The sequence below is a fragment of the Andrographis paniculata genome, unplaced genomic scaffold, assembly GCF_009805555.1.
Source record: "Andrographis paniculata isolate CXL003 unplaced genomic scaffold, ASM980555v1 Contig62END, whole genome shotgun sequence".
NCBI lineage: Eukaryota > Viridiplantae > Streptophyta > Magnoliopsida > Lamiales > Acanthaceae > Andrographis > Andrographis paniculata.
The window spans coordinates 8,407,718-8,423,485 of NW_026137598.1; the positions used below are offsets into that span (position 1 = coordinate 8,407,718).

General features: G+C 36.2%; 2 protein-coding genes across 2 annotated transcripts; both read left to right on the top strand.

Annotated features, from left to right (window-relative positions):
- Positions 1-1,458: 1,458 nt before the first annotated feature.
- Positions 1,459-4,797, top strand: LOC127260485 (expansin-A10-like). The gene is made up of 5 exons (XM_051288216.1): positions 1,459-1,684; positions 1,787-1,943; positions 3,630-3,829; positions 3,920-4,232; positions 4,306-4,797. Exons 1-5 carry the CDS (start codon positions 1,591-1,593, stop codon positions 4,610-4,612), a joined length of 1,071 nt encoding a protein of 356 aa, XP_051144173.1. The 5' UTR covers positions 1,459-1,590; the 3' UTR covers positions 4,613-4,797.
- A 7,467-nt stretch (positions 4,798-12,264) lies between these two features.
- Positions 12,265-14,815, top strand: LOC127260821 (transcription factor CSA-like). Its single transcript, XM_051288779.1, has 3 exons — positions 12,265-13,132; positions 13,262-13,783; positions 13,955-14,815. The coding sequence occupies exons 1-3, from the start codon at positions 12,604-12,606 to the stop codon at positions 14,215-14,217; spliced, it is 1,314 nt and encodes a 437-aa protein (XP_051144736.1). The 5' UTR covers positions 12,265-12,603; the 3' UTR covers positions 14,218-14,815.
- Positions 14,816-15,768: the final 953 nt, after the last annotated feature.

A 15,768-nucleotide genomic window follows, 5' to 3' on the forward strand; every position in this document is an offset into this window, starting at 1 on the left:
TATCCCTTTTCTGCAACAATCAGCCTCTCTGTGACTGTTAGTATCCCAACAAAACAAAAAATGTATGACACCCCTTACGTATATTTTCCCAATCTTTTCGCTAATTAAATCATGGAGTTTATAAAATGGTTGAAATGGTCATCAAAATATGGATGATTAGGTTGAAGCAAATCCCATGTTTGATAGAGGTGTGGAGCCCATAAGGGAAGGAAACTAAGATGTATACATACATACATATAGTGCATAGAATCACCTCAAGAACCAGATTCTATTCATATTTACACAGAAGTTATTAAAAAGGCCCATCGGTGACAGATTCTTGAACCATTTTTCCAAAGCTGTAAACCATTTCTAAATAGATTATACTTCAAGCCCATATCAAATATCTTAATGTTTGCTCGACGGCTCACGGGGACTTGAAGCCCAAAGCATCGGTGCACAGTTTTGATGCTCAGCTTTTTTATTCCTGAGAGTGAAAAAACGCAATCTTTGCTTCTCTTCTTGTCTTGATCGATCGTCTTCTTCTCCAGAATTCCTCCAGTTTCTAGTCAGGTATCTGCATCGTCATTCTCTTCTTTCAATACTAAGCCTATGTAAAATTATTGAAATGGAAGTTGTCTCAAGGATAGAGCTTCACTTTTTTCATCGATATTAGCTTCAACTCTTAACTTATAACACGTCTGTAACTATGGCTGTGTATTGAAATTTCAATTCAATCATTTGACAGAATGAATAGTGATCACTGAAATCTACTATTAAAATCAGTACAATTACTTTGTGCAGATGTGTGCTGCTTTTTTGATGAATTGATTGTTCATCTTTTTAAAGTTGAAGATATGTTGTTAATAAATTTGTTTATGAGCAGAATGGCTGATGCGAATGACAAAGAGGAAATTAATCTGTCGGCTGCCGCCATGGAAGTAGATGAGGCAGAAGTTTCGTTGCCGGACGATGCAAAAGATGTCGATATTCCATCGGAGGAGCACCAAATGCCCTCCAAGCAGCAGGAGGTATATATGCTTATAGGAAACACCATTGGTATTTCTTCTGTAAACATTGGTTTAATTTGCAAAATCTCATTAATCCTGATGTTTCTGAAACTTACATTTGTGTCGGCAGGAAGAGATCGTCAAGAAAAAGTATGGTGGCTTACTCCCTAAAAGGCCTCCTTTAATCTCCAAGGTATCGTCCATCTTCCCATGTTTTGATTATGCTATTGAATGCTGGATGATGATCGGAAACTTTGAGTTAGTAATGGAAGATTTGAACATCTGTGTTGGCAGGACAGCGAGCGGGCGTTCTTTGATTCAGCTGATTGGGCTTTGGGAAAGGTAAGCTTTCGTTTACACACACAAGAAAATCCTTAACCAAATGCAGAGTCATGTCTGAACGTAAGTTTGTTTAGCAGAAAAGCAAAGGACCGGTGGAGGCTCTCCGGCCCAAGTTGCAGGTATCGGATACTCTCCTTTATGTTGATCGACATTTTTGTGCAATGGACAGCAAAATTTGTAGACCATTTGTGTCTTTTAATATTGTTCTAGTGGAGAATATTGTTAATGCACATTAGATGGCTGTCCCAACTGATCCGGAATGTCGATGGATATATCGAATTCTTTACTACTATTGATCATCAATGTTTGTCTGATCGAATTTGTTTTCTCGACAGCCAACGCCACATCCACAAGCAAGGTCCCGATCAGCCTATGCGCCATCCGATGATGAGGAAGATGAAGGTAAGCATCCTGTCATTCATACTAAGTTGTTTTGCAAATAAACAGATTCACAGCTAAATCTGCATTGTCATCAGATGGTTGCAATTCGGACAGGCTAAACCATCCCGGCGAAATCCGGGATGATCGAAGTGCGGCCGCCGATGAAAATGAGAACAATACTTTGAGCAGCGGTGGTGATTCCCATAGTTCAGAGAAGCAAAATCAGGAGAAGTGATCTTGATCTTGAGCTAAATTATGAAACAAATGTAATAGTGTTCTTTCTTCATACCATACCATGATGCAATGTAATGTGATGAAATGTTTGTTGTTGTGTTCAAATTCGAAGAAGATTTCGTGACAAAAAACAATCTAACAAATTCCTGTCTTTACTACTTTACCCATGTGCTGTCTGACCACTGATTTTATCAGTTTTTATATACACACAAAATTCATGTTTAATAAAATATTGCATCTACACAAATCAAACACATTCTTGCGTTGAGAAAAGGGAAATTCTGTAGAGATGGACGGTCCAGATCGGTTTGATTAAATACGTGTCAAAAAGGGTGTAAGTTCCAAAAAAAAAATAAATAAGATTTCCGAAAAACGATAGGTTGGTTATCGACCGTTTATTTCTTTTCTGCTAAAAGACATTATTGTCCCCTCAAGGCCATGTTTGGTAGAATTAATAAAACAGTTGTGGAAAATAAAAAGGGAGCGAACACAATATCAGAAATAACAAAACTCGCCAAACAGGGTATAGTGAGGATCCATGCACGTGACCCTTGTCCCTTTCCACCGCCAGCCTCGGCCGGCGAGCCCTTATCGTGGAAATAATAAATTCAGCTATTTAAGATTTTACTAAGATTTTATTTATTTATTTATTTCATTTTGTATATAATTTCCTATTTAGGAATAAAAACAACTGCTAATGTATAGGGTTATGGACAACATCGTAAGCAATTATAGCAATTATGGTAAATAAATTATGTAATCAAGTAATCAACTGTGTGTAAGTTTGACTTTTATTTTCTTCAAAAGCTGAATTATATTAACCGCACACGTATTAGAAAAATATTTTTTAAAAATTACCGTACCTAAATAAGTACAATCAGATTGATGTAAAAAAAATCTACCAGTAATAATAATAGCAAGAATCTCGGCCCAATTATTGCTAACGGTGTCAGTGATCAATTTTGACCAGTTTTCAATGATGCGTATAATTAATTTCGAATCCAATCTTGGAAACCTCGGGGGATTTTTTAATGAGATATTGATGTCGGGATCAAATAATATCACTACTTAATAATGTACTGAGATGTTACCAGTAACTGTTGATGAATCATCAATCTAGCAAATAATTAGTCTAAAATTAGTTAATTGTGGTAATGCAGTAGAAAAAATATCTGGAGAAGTGAAGGGAACTATTTCTTGTGGTTAAGCTTCAGAATCCAGTTCCAATTTTGGAGAAAAGTGGGAAAAAAAAAGGGTTCCTATTCCCAATAAATATAATAAAGTCAAAACCTTAAAAACTACAAAAGGGTAAAAGTCAAATTGGAGATTAAAATAAGGCAATAAGGAAGTTGAGGAGAAATGGAGGAGGCGGCTTTCTGTCAAAGTTCATATTTTCACACACACACACACATGGCATGATTAATGTTCAATTAATGCGAACCTGGATCTACATCGACATGTACGAAGTGAAATTTTTTAGGCAGTTACACAAATTAAAATGTAGATCTTGAATAAAGATATAATATAGAGATTTGGCACAATTTTTTTATCATCAATTATTTAGTTACAGTGATAATTTATTGAGCAGGTTTGATCAGACGGTCCCCTCATCACATTCACACCACGCCCCGAGGGATTCTTCTTCGTCGTCTTCCTCTGACTCTGACTCTGACTCTCTGACTCTAACCTGCTCCCTCTGTATATTTATATCGCAACAATTTTTCATAAGCCCACCTTGCGAATTCATTCATTAATGGCGATTCTTCAACTGCCCATCATCATCATTCTCATCCTGGCTTCAGTCGTCTCTGCAAATGCCGGAGGTGGCTGGATCAATGCCCACGCCACCTTCTACGGCGGCGGCGACGCCACCGGAACAATGGGTAATCTTAATTGCCTTACTTTATTTCATTAATAACTGTATTTGTATTTGTATTTGTAATTGTTTTATATTGTTTGTTTTTTTACTGCAGGGGGTGCTTGTGGGTATGGGAATTTGTACGCTCAGGGGTATGGTACAAACACGGCAGCGTTGAGTACAGCCCTGTTCAACAGCGGCCTGAGCTGCGGGTCATGCTTCGAGATCCGGTGCACCGGAGACCGGAAATGGTGCCTGCCCGGGTCCGTTGTGGTCACGGGCACCAACTTCTGCCCGCCCAACCCGGCCCTACCCAGCAACTCCGGCGGGTGGTGCAACCCGCCCCTCCAACACTTCGACCTGGCGCAGCCTGTCTACCTCCGCATTGCTCAGTACAAAGCTGGAATTGTCCCCGTTTCTTACAGAAGGTAACAACTACCTATTTTATTACATTAATTCCATTATTGAACATTATAATTGACTTGAATTGGATGGGGGCAGGGTGCCTTGCAAGAGGAAAGGGGGCATCAGGTTTACCATCAACGGCCACTCCTACTTCAACCTTGTACTCATAACCAACGTTGGCGGCGCCGGCGATGTCCACGCGGCGTCCGTTAAGGGGTCGAATCCACGCTGGCAGGCCATGTCCAGAAACTGGGGACAGAATTGGCAGAACAACGCCAACCTCAACGGGCAAAGCCTCTCGTTCAAGGTCACGACGAGCGACGGCCGCACCGTCGTCTCGCGCAACGTCGCACCGCGCAACTGGGCCTTCGGCCAGACCTTCGCCGGAGCCCAATTCCGGTAGATATTTCGTGGTCACAAACATCATTAAATTGTTAACGTTGTATGGTATCGTATATCTCTGTCAGAGTCGAGATATAGGGGGGGGCTAATTTTTAATGGTCCCTTCTTCGACGTTCTTGTTTTGAAATTTTGAATCGAGATCAATATGAAACAAACAAGAAACTGCCGCAATGTTCATCGGCGGTCCTTTTGGGCTTCTTACATTTAAATGGACCTATCATTAAATTACACACCCAATATCGTCTCGAAGCCCAAATTACACTGATGGGCTAAATTGGGCTTTAAGCCCACATAATTATTTATACACGTCGTCTTGAGTTTATATTTTAAAATGGCAGTTTCAGATCAAAGGGCCGACTAATACGTGTATGCATATATACATATCTATGTGCAGCAGATAGGGTAGCAGCAGGCTTACCTGCACATTGCAAGAACTGTACGGTTTCTAAAATCACCACAAAAAATGTATATATATATATAGGATATGTTCCTCCAATGGAAACTCAAGGACAAAACCCTAAATTCAGTTAGGGCTGAGGATACACACATATATATATACATACACGTCTGTGATCTTCGGTGGAATGCTTACTTGAGAACAGAACAGGCCTGACATTTCTTGGAAATGATCAAAACCCCAATGGCCACTTTGCCAGTAATAAATTACTCCTGAGAAAAGGGTCAGTATTATCACACCTACATCTAATTTCCTCTTTTGACCTGCTTACTTCTGGTTCTGTATCTTACATGTCAATGAGCATAAATGTCAAATCTTTCCAAATTATTGTGGGCTGCCACCCATTTCAGTCTCTCCTAAATTACATACACATATAGATACAGATACATGGGTGTATACTTCTACAATGTTTGCAAAATTACAATTGATGCTTAGCAGGCAGGCAGGCAGCAGGTCCAGGGAGCTGGGGTCCAACACCAAGACCCAATCAAGAATTGCTGCTGACTCTGTCTGGCCCATGGTGTGTCTGTGTCTCTCCATCATTGTACCAAGAAACTGTATTATTCCAAAACTACCCCTTACCTGCTGGCTTAACCTAATTGCAGTGGGGGCAGTGTTCTTCATGACAGAGTGTTAAATGTGCAAAGTAGGTGTAGTAGAATTTGAAAAAAATAAAAATAAAAAAAACTGTTGACGTCAACAATCTTAAACAGAAAATAGTTCATCGACAAATAGGGAATAGGGTTAATTAGTCGGTTGTACAATTCATTGGAGTACAGTTTAATTAAAACCCCTATGGAAAAATCAATTCCATAGGTGCAGCAGGATGGTATGGTGAGTTTCATTTCGTATGCAAACTCACCACTAAATGAATTAATTGTTCAAACTCCTCTTTGGCATTTACTGTGCACAAAATGCAGAAAACTCCCAACCTGTACTTACCTTTTCTAGTAAAAATTAAAAAAACGATGTATGGAACAATTATTTTTACTGTTGGCGTTGACACTGTCATTGTGGGCATTTTCACTGATGTGCACAAAGAGAAAGAGGATGGGGTTTCCAGTGATGATGGATATGATATGACTGGACTTTTTATTTTTTTTAGAAAAAAAATAATAATAATGAAAAAAAAAAAAACCGAAAAAAAACAACAGCTGTGATAAATCTGAAAAGTGGTATAGAAACTAAATCGAAAATAGAGAGAGGTAGTTGGGAGATGGGCATCCACATGTATGAACAATAATGAGCTTTGGGGTGTCCTTTGATAAGATGGAAGCAATTACTGATCCTGTTCTCTTCTCTTCATTTCTCTGTTGGCCCCTTTTTTTTTTTTTTTTTTTTGATTTGGATGGAATGGAAACAATAATTTTGAATTTGATTTTGCTCAGGTCTTGCTGCCTAGCACACTAACCTCATTTGGTATGTTATAGGTCTTCCTTTGCCCTAACGAGTTCTGTCAGGATACTGTTTCTCCTCCACTGTTCATCCCTACACTACACTGCACTTGTTGCTGTGCTATGTGCTATGTGTTATATAGATATATATATATATATGGGATTCATTTCTGTTCATCTTTTTTTCAAATGTAAACTGATCTTCACCCTCTTGGACGTGCCCTAGCTAGTTAGACCCAATTCATTAATTAATTCAATGGCTGATATAAAAACCCTACCTTGGCTAATTGGTAAATGGTGGTAACATACACTGTAATATATATATAGACTAGTACAATAATTTATTAATTTATTGAAGGTGTTTGTTGTTAACTGAAATAGCATCATCCACAGCATTCGAAACCACAATTACAAGTTGGCTAACAACAGACTTAAAAACCCCACCAGCTGCAATAAGGAGACAACAACATGTAAGAACACTTGGCCATGGTCAATGGACAAACCTAACTGCCTCTCATAATATGCTTTAGCTTATGTATCTCACTTGACATCAATTAATGTTGTATTTAATTTTCTTGCCCTACAAACTGATAATCGATGTTTTCTTGTTTTTTTGGAATTGGGACTTTTTTGTATATTTGCCATTATACTTAATTACTTAATTAATTTGGTCATGGGTAGTAATTAGAATCCCATGTTATAATTGGTTCGATTTGTGACCATTTTTATTCTTGTGGGCATGGGCAACAATGCAATATATGTGTCCAAGGGAAACAGGCTCAACAGAATCTCATGGTAGAACCTATTTTTGTAGTGTTGTGGGTCACTCTTCATTTATCTTCTCCATAATCTTTCTTGGACATGGATTAGCAGAGTCAAGGTTTCCACACATGATGTTGTTTGAATTGTTTTATATATATGCATTTGTAGGCCCTTTGTTTTTAATATGTGTTTCTTGGTCAGTCAGCACACATGTTTGTGTTAGGACAATATTTTTTTCAAACAATATAAGTGGGTTATGCTTGCGTTTTTGGTGGATAGACTAACAAACTTGGTACGGACAACCAGAATTCATTAATAAATTGATTACTTTTTCCACAACCTAAACTCTTGTTGATTAAGCAGACACAAAATTAAAAAGGCATAATTATAATAAAGAGAAAAGAGATGATATAAGTATAATGGAGTAAAATTATATCATCCTTGTAGTAGTGGATCAGGATCAGATCATAGGACAAAATTTCAGCAAAAATATTGATATATGTGATGTTCAGAAAAAGTGGACTGCTTCCCATCAATCATTGTTACTGTAAAAGTCAAAATTATTAGGGTTCACACGTGCAGTGCAGTCAGGAGGAATTGAAGACACACGTGGGGGGAGGCAAGAAAGAAATCACAGCTGGTAACAATTTTCTTCCTGAAATGAAATTAAGCATATATTTGGAGTGATCTAAATTTCATAAATTAATCAATCAATACTTACAAAGTATATATGTATATATATACACTTCTCATGTCAACACATGCACACACCACACGTATATATACAGAAGCAGATTATTAACTTTTTCTTCTTACACCAAATATCTTATGGTCAGTAAAGATGGAAACTACGTTGTTGCTGCCTCTTTGTCCTTGTCTCCTCCTCCACTCACACATTTAATATAATTTAATTTAATTTAATTTACCACCATATATCATCATGCACGATCTACGGTGTGGATTCAATCTCAATCTCAATCTCAATTCTCAATCGGCCACCCTCACAAGAGTTGAGTGAGTTAGTTAACCAAACTGTATTGATTGTAATTAATTAATGACTAGTGATTAATTCTTCATTGGCAGGCAGTAAAAAATGTCATGTCTGGATGAGAGAGAGAGAGAGAGAGAGAGTGTATGAGTATCAGACAACAGCAGTCAGTACTCAGTAGTCACATGAAAAAGAATGCATGCTTGGATCGGATATTACTGTGGTAATTAAGAATCTGTTGTTGCAATAACAAAACATATATATATATATATATATATACCATCCTGTGCATAAATCAGGTCAAACCTAAAATGGTAATAAAAATAATACCCCTCTGGCTGGCTTGCAATAAATTTGAGGGCAAATCAATCTAATCCATATATATATATATGTATATAATAAGTTTTCAATTTTTTGGTGTGTATTTATTAGTAATTAATGTGTTTGTGTGAGTGAATTAAAGAGTGATGAGATAGGCATACAGAACAAAACAAAAATTAAATTAAAATATCATTATACTGTACTCCGCCCAGTTTTAAATTAAAAGGGTTTATTGACCAAAATGTTCTTCGTCAGATAGATATCATGGGATCAGTTTCACTGAAAAAATTTGGTACATTCTCATCTGCCTGCATTAAATCATCAATATATAATAAATTAATGCAAGCTTCTTCTGCACTACTGGCTACTTGGCTTTCCTTTTTAAATATTAAATCTGTTTCTTTTATCATCATTCTTTAAAAAATAAATGCATGCAACTCTTCCTAATTTTCTACAATAGGGATACGCAACGCAAGCTAAGTATAATTTTATTCATGCATAATAAAGTATTAGTCACTGGAGTGGGGTGGGGTGGGGTGATGCAAGAACATTTGAAAGAGATAGATGATGATAGGGAGAGAGGGAGGGAGAGGGAGGGAGAAAGGCATGGTTTTTATTAGGATTGACAATATATATAATGTTGGTGTCTGTAGGACATACAATCAATTAAGAACAAACACACATAATATATATATTATATGTACATATTCATTAATTAATCAATGGGTAGGGTTTGCTTGTTTGTTTGTGTGCCTCAGCTTGGCTATGGCTGTGGCTGTGGCTGTGGCTGGCCTGTGGGAGTGATTATATATATATATATATATATGTATGTATGTGTGTATACGTGTAGTTGTACGTTGGTATGTGTTTGTAAATGAGAGGAAAGAAATGAATTGAATTGTAGTCGTCGTCGGGCAGGTAGCAGGGCAGGGCAGACATCAAGTTGGACTCTTTCTTGTCATTGTTGAGACAGACAGTCTAAGCCCTACTCCTCTCCTCTATCTATTTTCTTTTTATTAACATATTTTATTTTTACTGATACTTACTCCCTCCATCCGTATTTTACGAGAAATATAATTAATAGATAATTAAAAATATATTAATAAAAATAATTATCTTACAATATAAATAATTATAAATTAAGATTAAAATAATTAATTAGTTTAATTAAAATTTTAAAGAAAATAGAATAAAAAAATTTAAAATGAGATTAAAGTGTGTAATCATTTTTAAAATAATGAAAGTGACATGGTATATGATGAGACGGACAGAAATGGCAACGTGGACATAGTTCGTGGAAGGAAGGGATAATAACTTAAGCCCACTTTTTAAGCTCTGATAACCAACATTGGATTTAGTTATTGATTGCCAACATAGGAGTACTTATTAATAGTTCAAAAAACAAACGAAAAGTTTTAATTTGTTGGATTATTGATTGGGTTGGCGGGGTTAAGACTAGTATACTTTCATATCAAATATTTATTTACTTTTTAAAATATATATGTCTCTCATGATCTCTACTTTTTATCTTTTCAAAATAAAAATATATTTATTACAAAATTAAATTATGTATATGTTGGAAATTGTGGTCGATCAAGGTCTAACCGACAAGTCTCTCGCAAAGAAAAATTAATTAGCCCATTCCGTAGCTCCGTCTATCGGATCAATCCAAACTCAAATTTAGTGAGACAGACGTTTTGCATCCGACATGGTATCAGGGTTTAAGCTAGGTATTTCGTCCCTATTTGCGTCATAATAAATTTGTAGGTGAGATGATTATTCTGCATCCTACATATATAGTTTTTATTTTTAAAAAAAAATATATTAAATGTATTTATCATCATATAAATTCTAAAATACTTTAATATAATTTTTAAAATTACTATTATATGTATAACCAAACAATATTATAATGAAACAAAATTTCAACAACAGATCGAATAAACTACCAAATTTATAGTCTCTAAAGTAACAGTATTCTATAAGTAACTATCTATCTGGGGGAAATAAGGAGAAAGATATATGTATCATCCAAAAATAAATCAAATACTTACAGGTTTTAAGGTTATGTTAGTTTCAGGGTTTTTGTCCCAATTTTTTTTATTATTTGTAATTTTATGATTTTAAAAATTTAGTTTTTATATTATATAATAATTAAATATTAAATTACTATTTTGATATAAATTTTTTTTTTTTATTTAAAACGTAAAACTCAATTTTCAAACCTACTAATGTCATTAAAAATATTTATAGGAGAAGGAAAAAAAATTTGAATTTGTTTATTTTTAGGTGGATGAATTTGTTTATCAATTTCCCTCTCCTATAACTATTTTTTCATAGCATTAGTAATCTTTTACATATTTTTGTTAAAGTACTTTTATATTCATCAGTAGTATTAAAAATATTATATTTAACAAAAAATTTACTTAAAACTAACAAAAGATTGAAAATAAAAATAGTAAAAAAAAAAAAAATATACAACCAAAGCATGCATTTCTCATAAAACATAAACATATAAAAAATAAAAACCAAAAAAAAAAAAAAAAAAACATCATAAAGACTCCGAAAATGATGTACGGATCAATTTACAATCACATGAATGGGTATGTCTTTCGAAGTTCGCTGTATTATTATTATTATTATTATTATTATTATTATTATTATTATTATTGTAGTTTATTTTCATAAAAAAATACTAATAATATTTCAAAAGAATAAAGCATAATATCATTAACCTTTCTATATTAAAAAGTTGGATTTTCCATTTAGGTATGGTAATAACATTTAGGGTATATTTATTTTATCCAATAGAATTATAATTTTGTAGTATTGATATATGAATTTTTTTTTGTCTCCATTTAGATATGAATACATGATAATACAACACAGAATATAGAATATGATTGCAATAAATAAAAATAAAAATACTAGTAAACATAAGGCTATTCAGTTTATTCATCCATAACAAACCATCTAAGAGTATTGAAATATATGTATGAATATATTCTGTGACAAAATAATTCAAAACAAATAATCTGCCACATTTATAAATTGCAATTTGACTTTCAACAATGCTAACAAGTAAAGAGAAAAATATGTAATATCCACAGTTGCTTCTGAATGATTAATAATCGTAAATCAGGTTATAATTTGCAAACAAACAAAGTCATTAATTAATTTTTGTTGAGGTAGTTGCTACCAATTATTATTCACATACACACTTAAATAAACACTCAACTTAAATTAACAAACAAACAAATATATATATATATATTTATTTCATATAAAAATAAAAAATACTCCCTCCGTCGTATATACTATCTCCATGTTAGCCTTTTTTTTTTTTTTTTAACTTTTTAATTTTATTTTTTTAAAATTTTAATTAAACTAATTAATTATTTTAATTTTAATTTATAATTATTTATATGGTAGGATAATTATTTTTACTAATATATTTTTAATTATGTACTAATTATATCTCTTTTAAAATATCGTATGCACGGTACAGCTGACAAGGCATACGAGGCGTATGTAATTATATATATAGGGTGTGTATATATATAATAGAGGAGGCTATAAAACCAGAAATAAAAGTCCCTGGTGTGGGCAATCACTGTGAGAAGATCATCACCAACATCATCATCATCATCATCCTTACAAGTTCTCCATCACTGCTCCTTGTTCTCTTCTCCTCCTCCTACCCACCCACCCACCCACCCATCTGCCTCCCTTTCTGTTACAGTTCTACATTCTGCTCCCAGAGGGCTTAATTTTTTCGGAGTCGATCTCCCTACTGGTGTAGGCAGATCTCTTTTTTTCTTTCTTTTTTTTTTTCTTACTGTATCGCTTTCTTTTTCACTTCCCAATCTGGAAACACTCGCTCTCTCCAAAATCTTTTGCTGCTTTTCGTCATCCAGCTCATCCTAATTGATGATGTGCGACCGTGTTGCAGTTGCAGTTGCTTAGCAGCTCCCATTTTGTCAGAAGGGAACAGAAATAAACAACTTATTTGAGAGACTGAGGTGAGGTGGTGGAGGTGGAAACTAATTAATAGATTAGGTTGGTTGGATATGGACATGGACATGGAAATGGAAATGGACAGGTGCAACGTCAATTACAAGCTGGGTAGCTGCAGCAGCAGCGATATATATGATCTTGCTCCGCCACAAATCTCAAGAACAAACCCCAATTGTTATTATTCGTCTCCAAATTTAGGGTCTTCTTCTTCAATGGTGGGAATGGTGTTCTCCGATTTGGGAGTTTCGGCCTGCAGAAACCCTCCCAACTTCGAAACGGAATTAGGCTCTAATAAATCGGATTGGGGTTTTTTAATGGAGGAGAAAGCCTCCGATTCCAGCGACAACTTCAATGTGGAGATGATTGATCTCAATGCAAGCTTGAACGAAGAAGACGACCGGGAATCCGACATGCAGCCGTTGACCAACAAGGATCATCCGAACAACAGTTCCACCGGACAATCCAAGCTTTGCGCAAGAGGCCATTGGAGGCCTGCGGAAGACTCCAAGCTGAAGGAGCTCGTGGGTCTCTACGGCCCTCAGAACTGGAATCTCATTGCCGAGAAATTGGAAGGAAGATCAGGTAGACATCGACGTTAATTTAATCGAATTCCATCTCTTCCTTAGTAATTCTATGTAGTATCATTATTATTGTTGTTGTGTAATAATTAAAATTATGTTTGGGGTTAACTGAATTGGGGGTTGGGAGAAGGTAAAAGCTGCAGATTGAGGTGGTTCAATCAGCTGGATCCCAGGATAAACAGAAGGGCGTTTACTGAGGAAGAAGAAGAGAGGCTAATGGCGGCGCACAGGCTGTACGGAAACAAATGGGCAATGATTGCGAGGCTTTTCCCGGGGAGAACCGACAATGCCGTGAAGAACCATTGGCATGTTATAATGGCGAGGAAGTACAGAGAGCAATCCAGCGCCTACCGGAGGAGGAAAATGGGACAATTTGTTTTCAGAAGAATGGAGGAGGATGAATGTGATCAAGTCTCCCATCCCAATATTGTAAACGTCCCTCCTCCTCCTCTTCCTGCTGCTGCTGCTTCAGCCATCCCTACTTCTGAATCACCATTTGCCGGCGGCGGGATTGTCTACGGCTCCTCCGGCAATGGGTTTTTATGTGGATCGATGGCTATGGACTCCATTAATAATCACTTCGGAAACACTGCAATGGCGAACAACAGCTGGCTTTGGGCACCACAGGCAGCATCCCTTGGTTTCTTTCCAGGTTTTCTTTTCTTTTCTTTTCATTTTAATTAATTAATGCCATTGATTGTTTTGTGTCCATTCATTCATCATGTTTTGTGAGGAGGAGCTTAGAGAAAGAAAACCATTTCTGCCGCTCATGAATTTTGGTTTCTTGGATTGTAATTAGAATTGTGTATTTTGTGAATTGCAGGAGGAGGAGGTCCCCATGGAAATGGAAATGGAAGCAGCAGCACAAGCCCCGGTGACATGATGGGCATTTTCAGCCACAGCAAAGGCTGGGAAGCCACCAATCCACACTACTCATCATCCCTCATGAGTGCAGCAATCCATCAACAGTCTCACTATCATTACTCCTCAGATTTCACAGCATCAGCACAGGAATTTTCACCCAATGCATCAGAGGAGAAGCTAGCACCACCATTTATAGACTTTCTTGGGGTTGGAGCCCTGTGAAGAAAATATTATAAATAAAAAAAGAAAAAGGAGAGAAAGAGATGGCCTGAGAGCAAAAAAATCATATCTTGATTCATCATCCATCATTACTGAACAGCCAGCCCCGTTTAATGCTCTTCTTATGTTGTCTTGCCAATTTAATACAGTGCCAGCCAGCCAGCCATTTTGTTGGGGAGTCAAATGGTTTGTAAGAAAAACAGTGGAAAACTCATTCATTTGGGTAATAGGAAGATCGCCAGAACAATCATCAGGTTTGAACTCATTTGCCTAACTTACTTCTTCTCTGCAACTTCATTATCATCAGATTGAATCATTTGAGGGGTTTTGTCTTGTCATATCCCAAATCCTCTCATCTCCCTCTTCCTCTCTTTTTCAATTATTAATCAATTTATTTATTTATTTGTATCTGTCTTCTCTCTCTCTACTTATTTAATTCCTTTGAAGAAGAATGTGACACAAATTAAAGCAAGCAAGCACAAGCAGAAGCACGCATGTATCCACCTTGTATGTACAAATAAATACATATCAACTACATTAAAAAGTAGCAATTGGGGGCAATTTGGACCACTGGCCTGTGATAATTTGTTCTGTTTGTAGCTGAAAAGGGAAAGGTGGAAGGTGTGATGTTGAGAGAGGGAAAATACTATGAACAAGTGTAAGAAGTGGACATCCCTTTGTCATGGGCCTGCAAGAATCAGGCACAAATTCTGGTCCTAGACCCCAAAACCAAACCAAACCCAACCCCTTCGATCTTTTTCAACTGCATTGAATATGGCAACTGTTGCACAGTGGTTGCCTCAGCAGAATCTTCTGCTCTGCTTCTGCCGCTGGAGAAGAGTTCATGCTACCCACATGGGATTGAACTGTCAATCTCCACGCCCAGCCCCGAACACATGATCAATCTTAACCCCACAAAATACTGCCACCAAAATTGCATTCTTGCCACATATATATATCATCCATCTGTTTTCTTTTTGTCCGCTTCTAATTATCAATCGATCTTATGAACAATTTTAGCTTTAGATTTATAACTTTGATGGTGTGGTTAAAACTTAAACTTGTTGCAGGGCATCAGGACATTGAAAATTGAGATCTCATATATGACTTGAATTAATTAATTGAGACGTTTACTGTCCGTGATTTTTTAACAATCGATCCCAGATTGACCCGATCGAGATACATATTATTACATCATTGTTCAGTTGCCTTGTCTTTTCACTTCTGTCTGACCATAATCCACGGAACAATTATTCCGTTACTTCAATTATAAAGGCGTACATCACATGCATCCGTTGGCCTGCCATCAACCTCGTGATGGTTCAGGATCGGCAGTACCTTCAGATCTCTCACTCGCAGGTAGGAGGAAGAAGACGAAGACGTTAATGATGATGAAAATCCGCTTGTTGGGCTTTTTCCTTTTTTTTTGTTATTTTTATATTGTCGGGCTTTTTCTGTTTAGCCCACACGGGCAATTAAAAAGCTCATAACGTATATATACTAATGGATGATGGGCCTGATAAATGAATATTTTGGGAAGAAAAAGACGACGTT

Excerpts from the sequence above, each read along its gene's own strand:
- LOC127260485 (XM_051288216.1), top strand. The coding sequence starts at position 1,591 with ATGTCGATGGATATATCGAATTCTTTACTACTATTGATCATCAATGTT. Across the intron at positions 1,944-3,629 it reads GAGAAGCAAAATCAGGAGAA|TAACCTGCTCCCTCTGTATA; the intron begins GTGATCTTGATC and ends ACTCTCTGACTC. Across the intron at positions 3,830-3,919 it reads CGACGCCACCGGAACAATGG|GGGGTGCTTGTGGGTATGGG; the intron begins GTAATCTTAATT and ends TTTTTACTGCAG.
- LOC127260821 (XM_051288779.1), top strand. The coding sequence starts at position 12,604 with ATGGACATGGACATGGAAATGGAAATGGACAGGTGCAACGTCAATTAC. Across the intron at positions 13,133-13,261 it reads GAAATTGGAAGGAAGATCAG|GTAAAAGCTGCAGATTGAGG; the intron begins GTAGACATCGAC and ends GGTTGGGAGAAG. Across the intron at positions 13,784-13,954 it reads ATCCCTTGGTTTCTTTCCAG|GAGGAGGAGGTCCCCATGGA; the intron begins GTTTTCTTTTCT and ends TGTGAATTGCAG.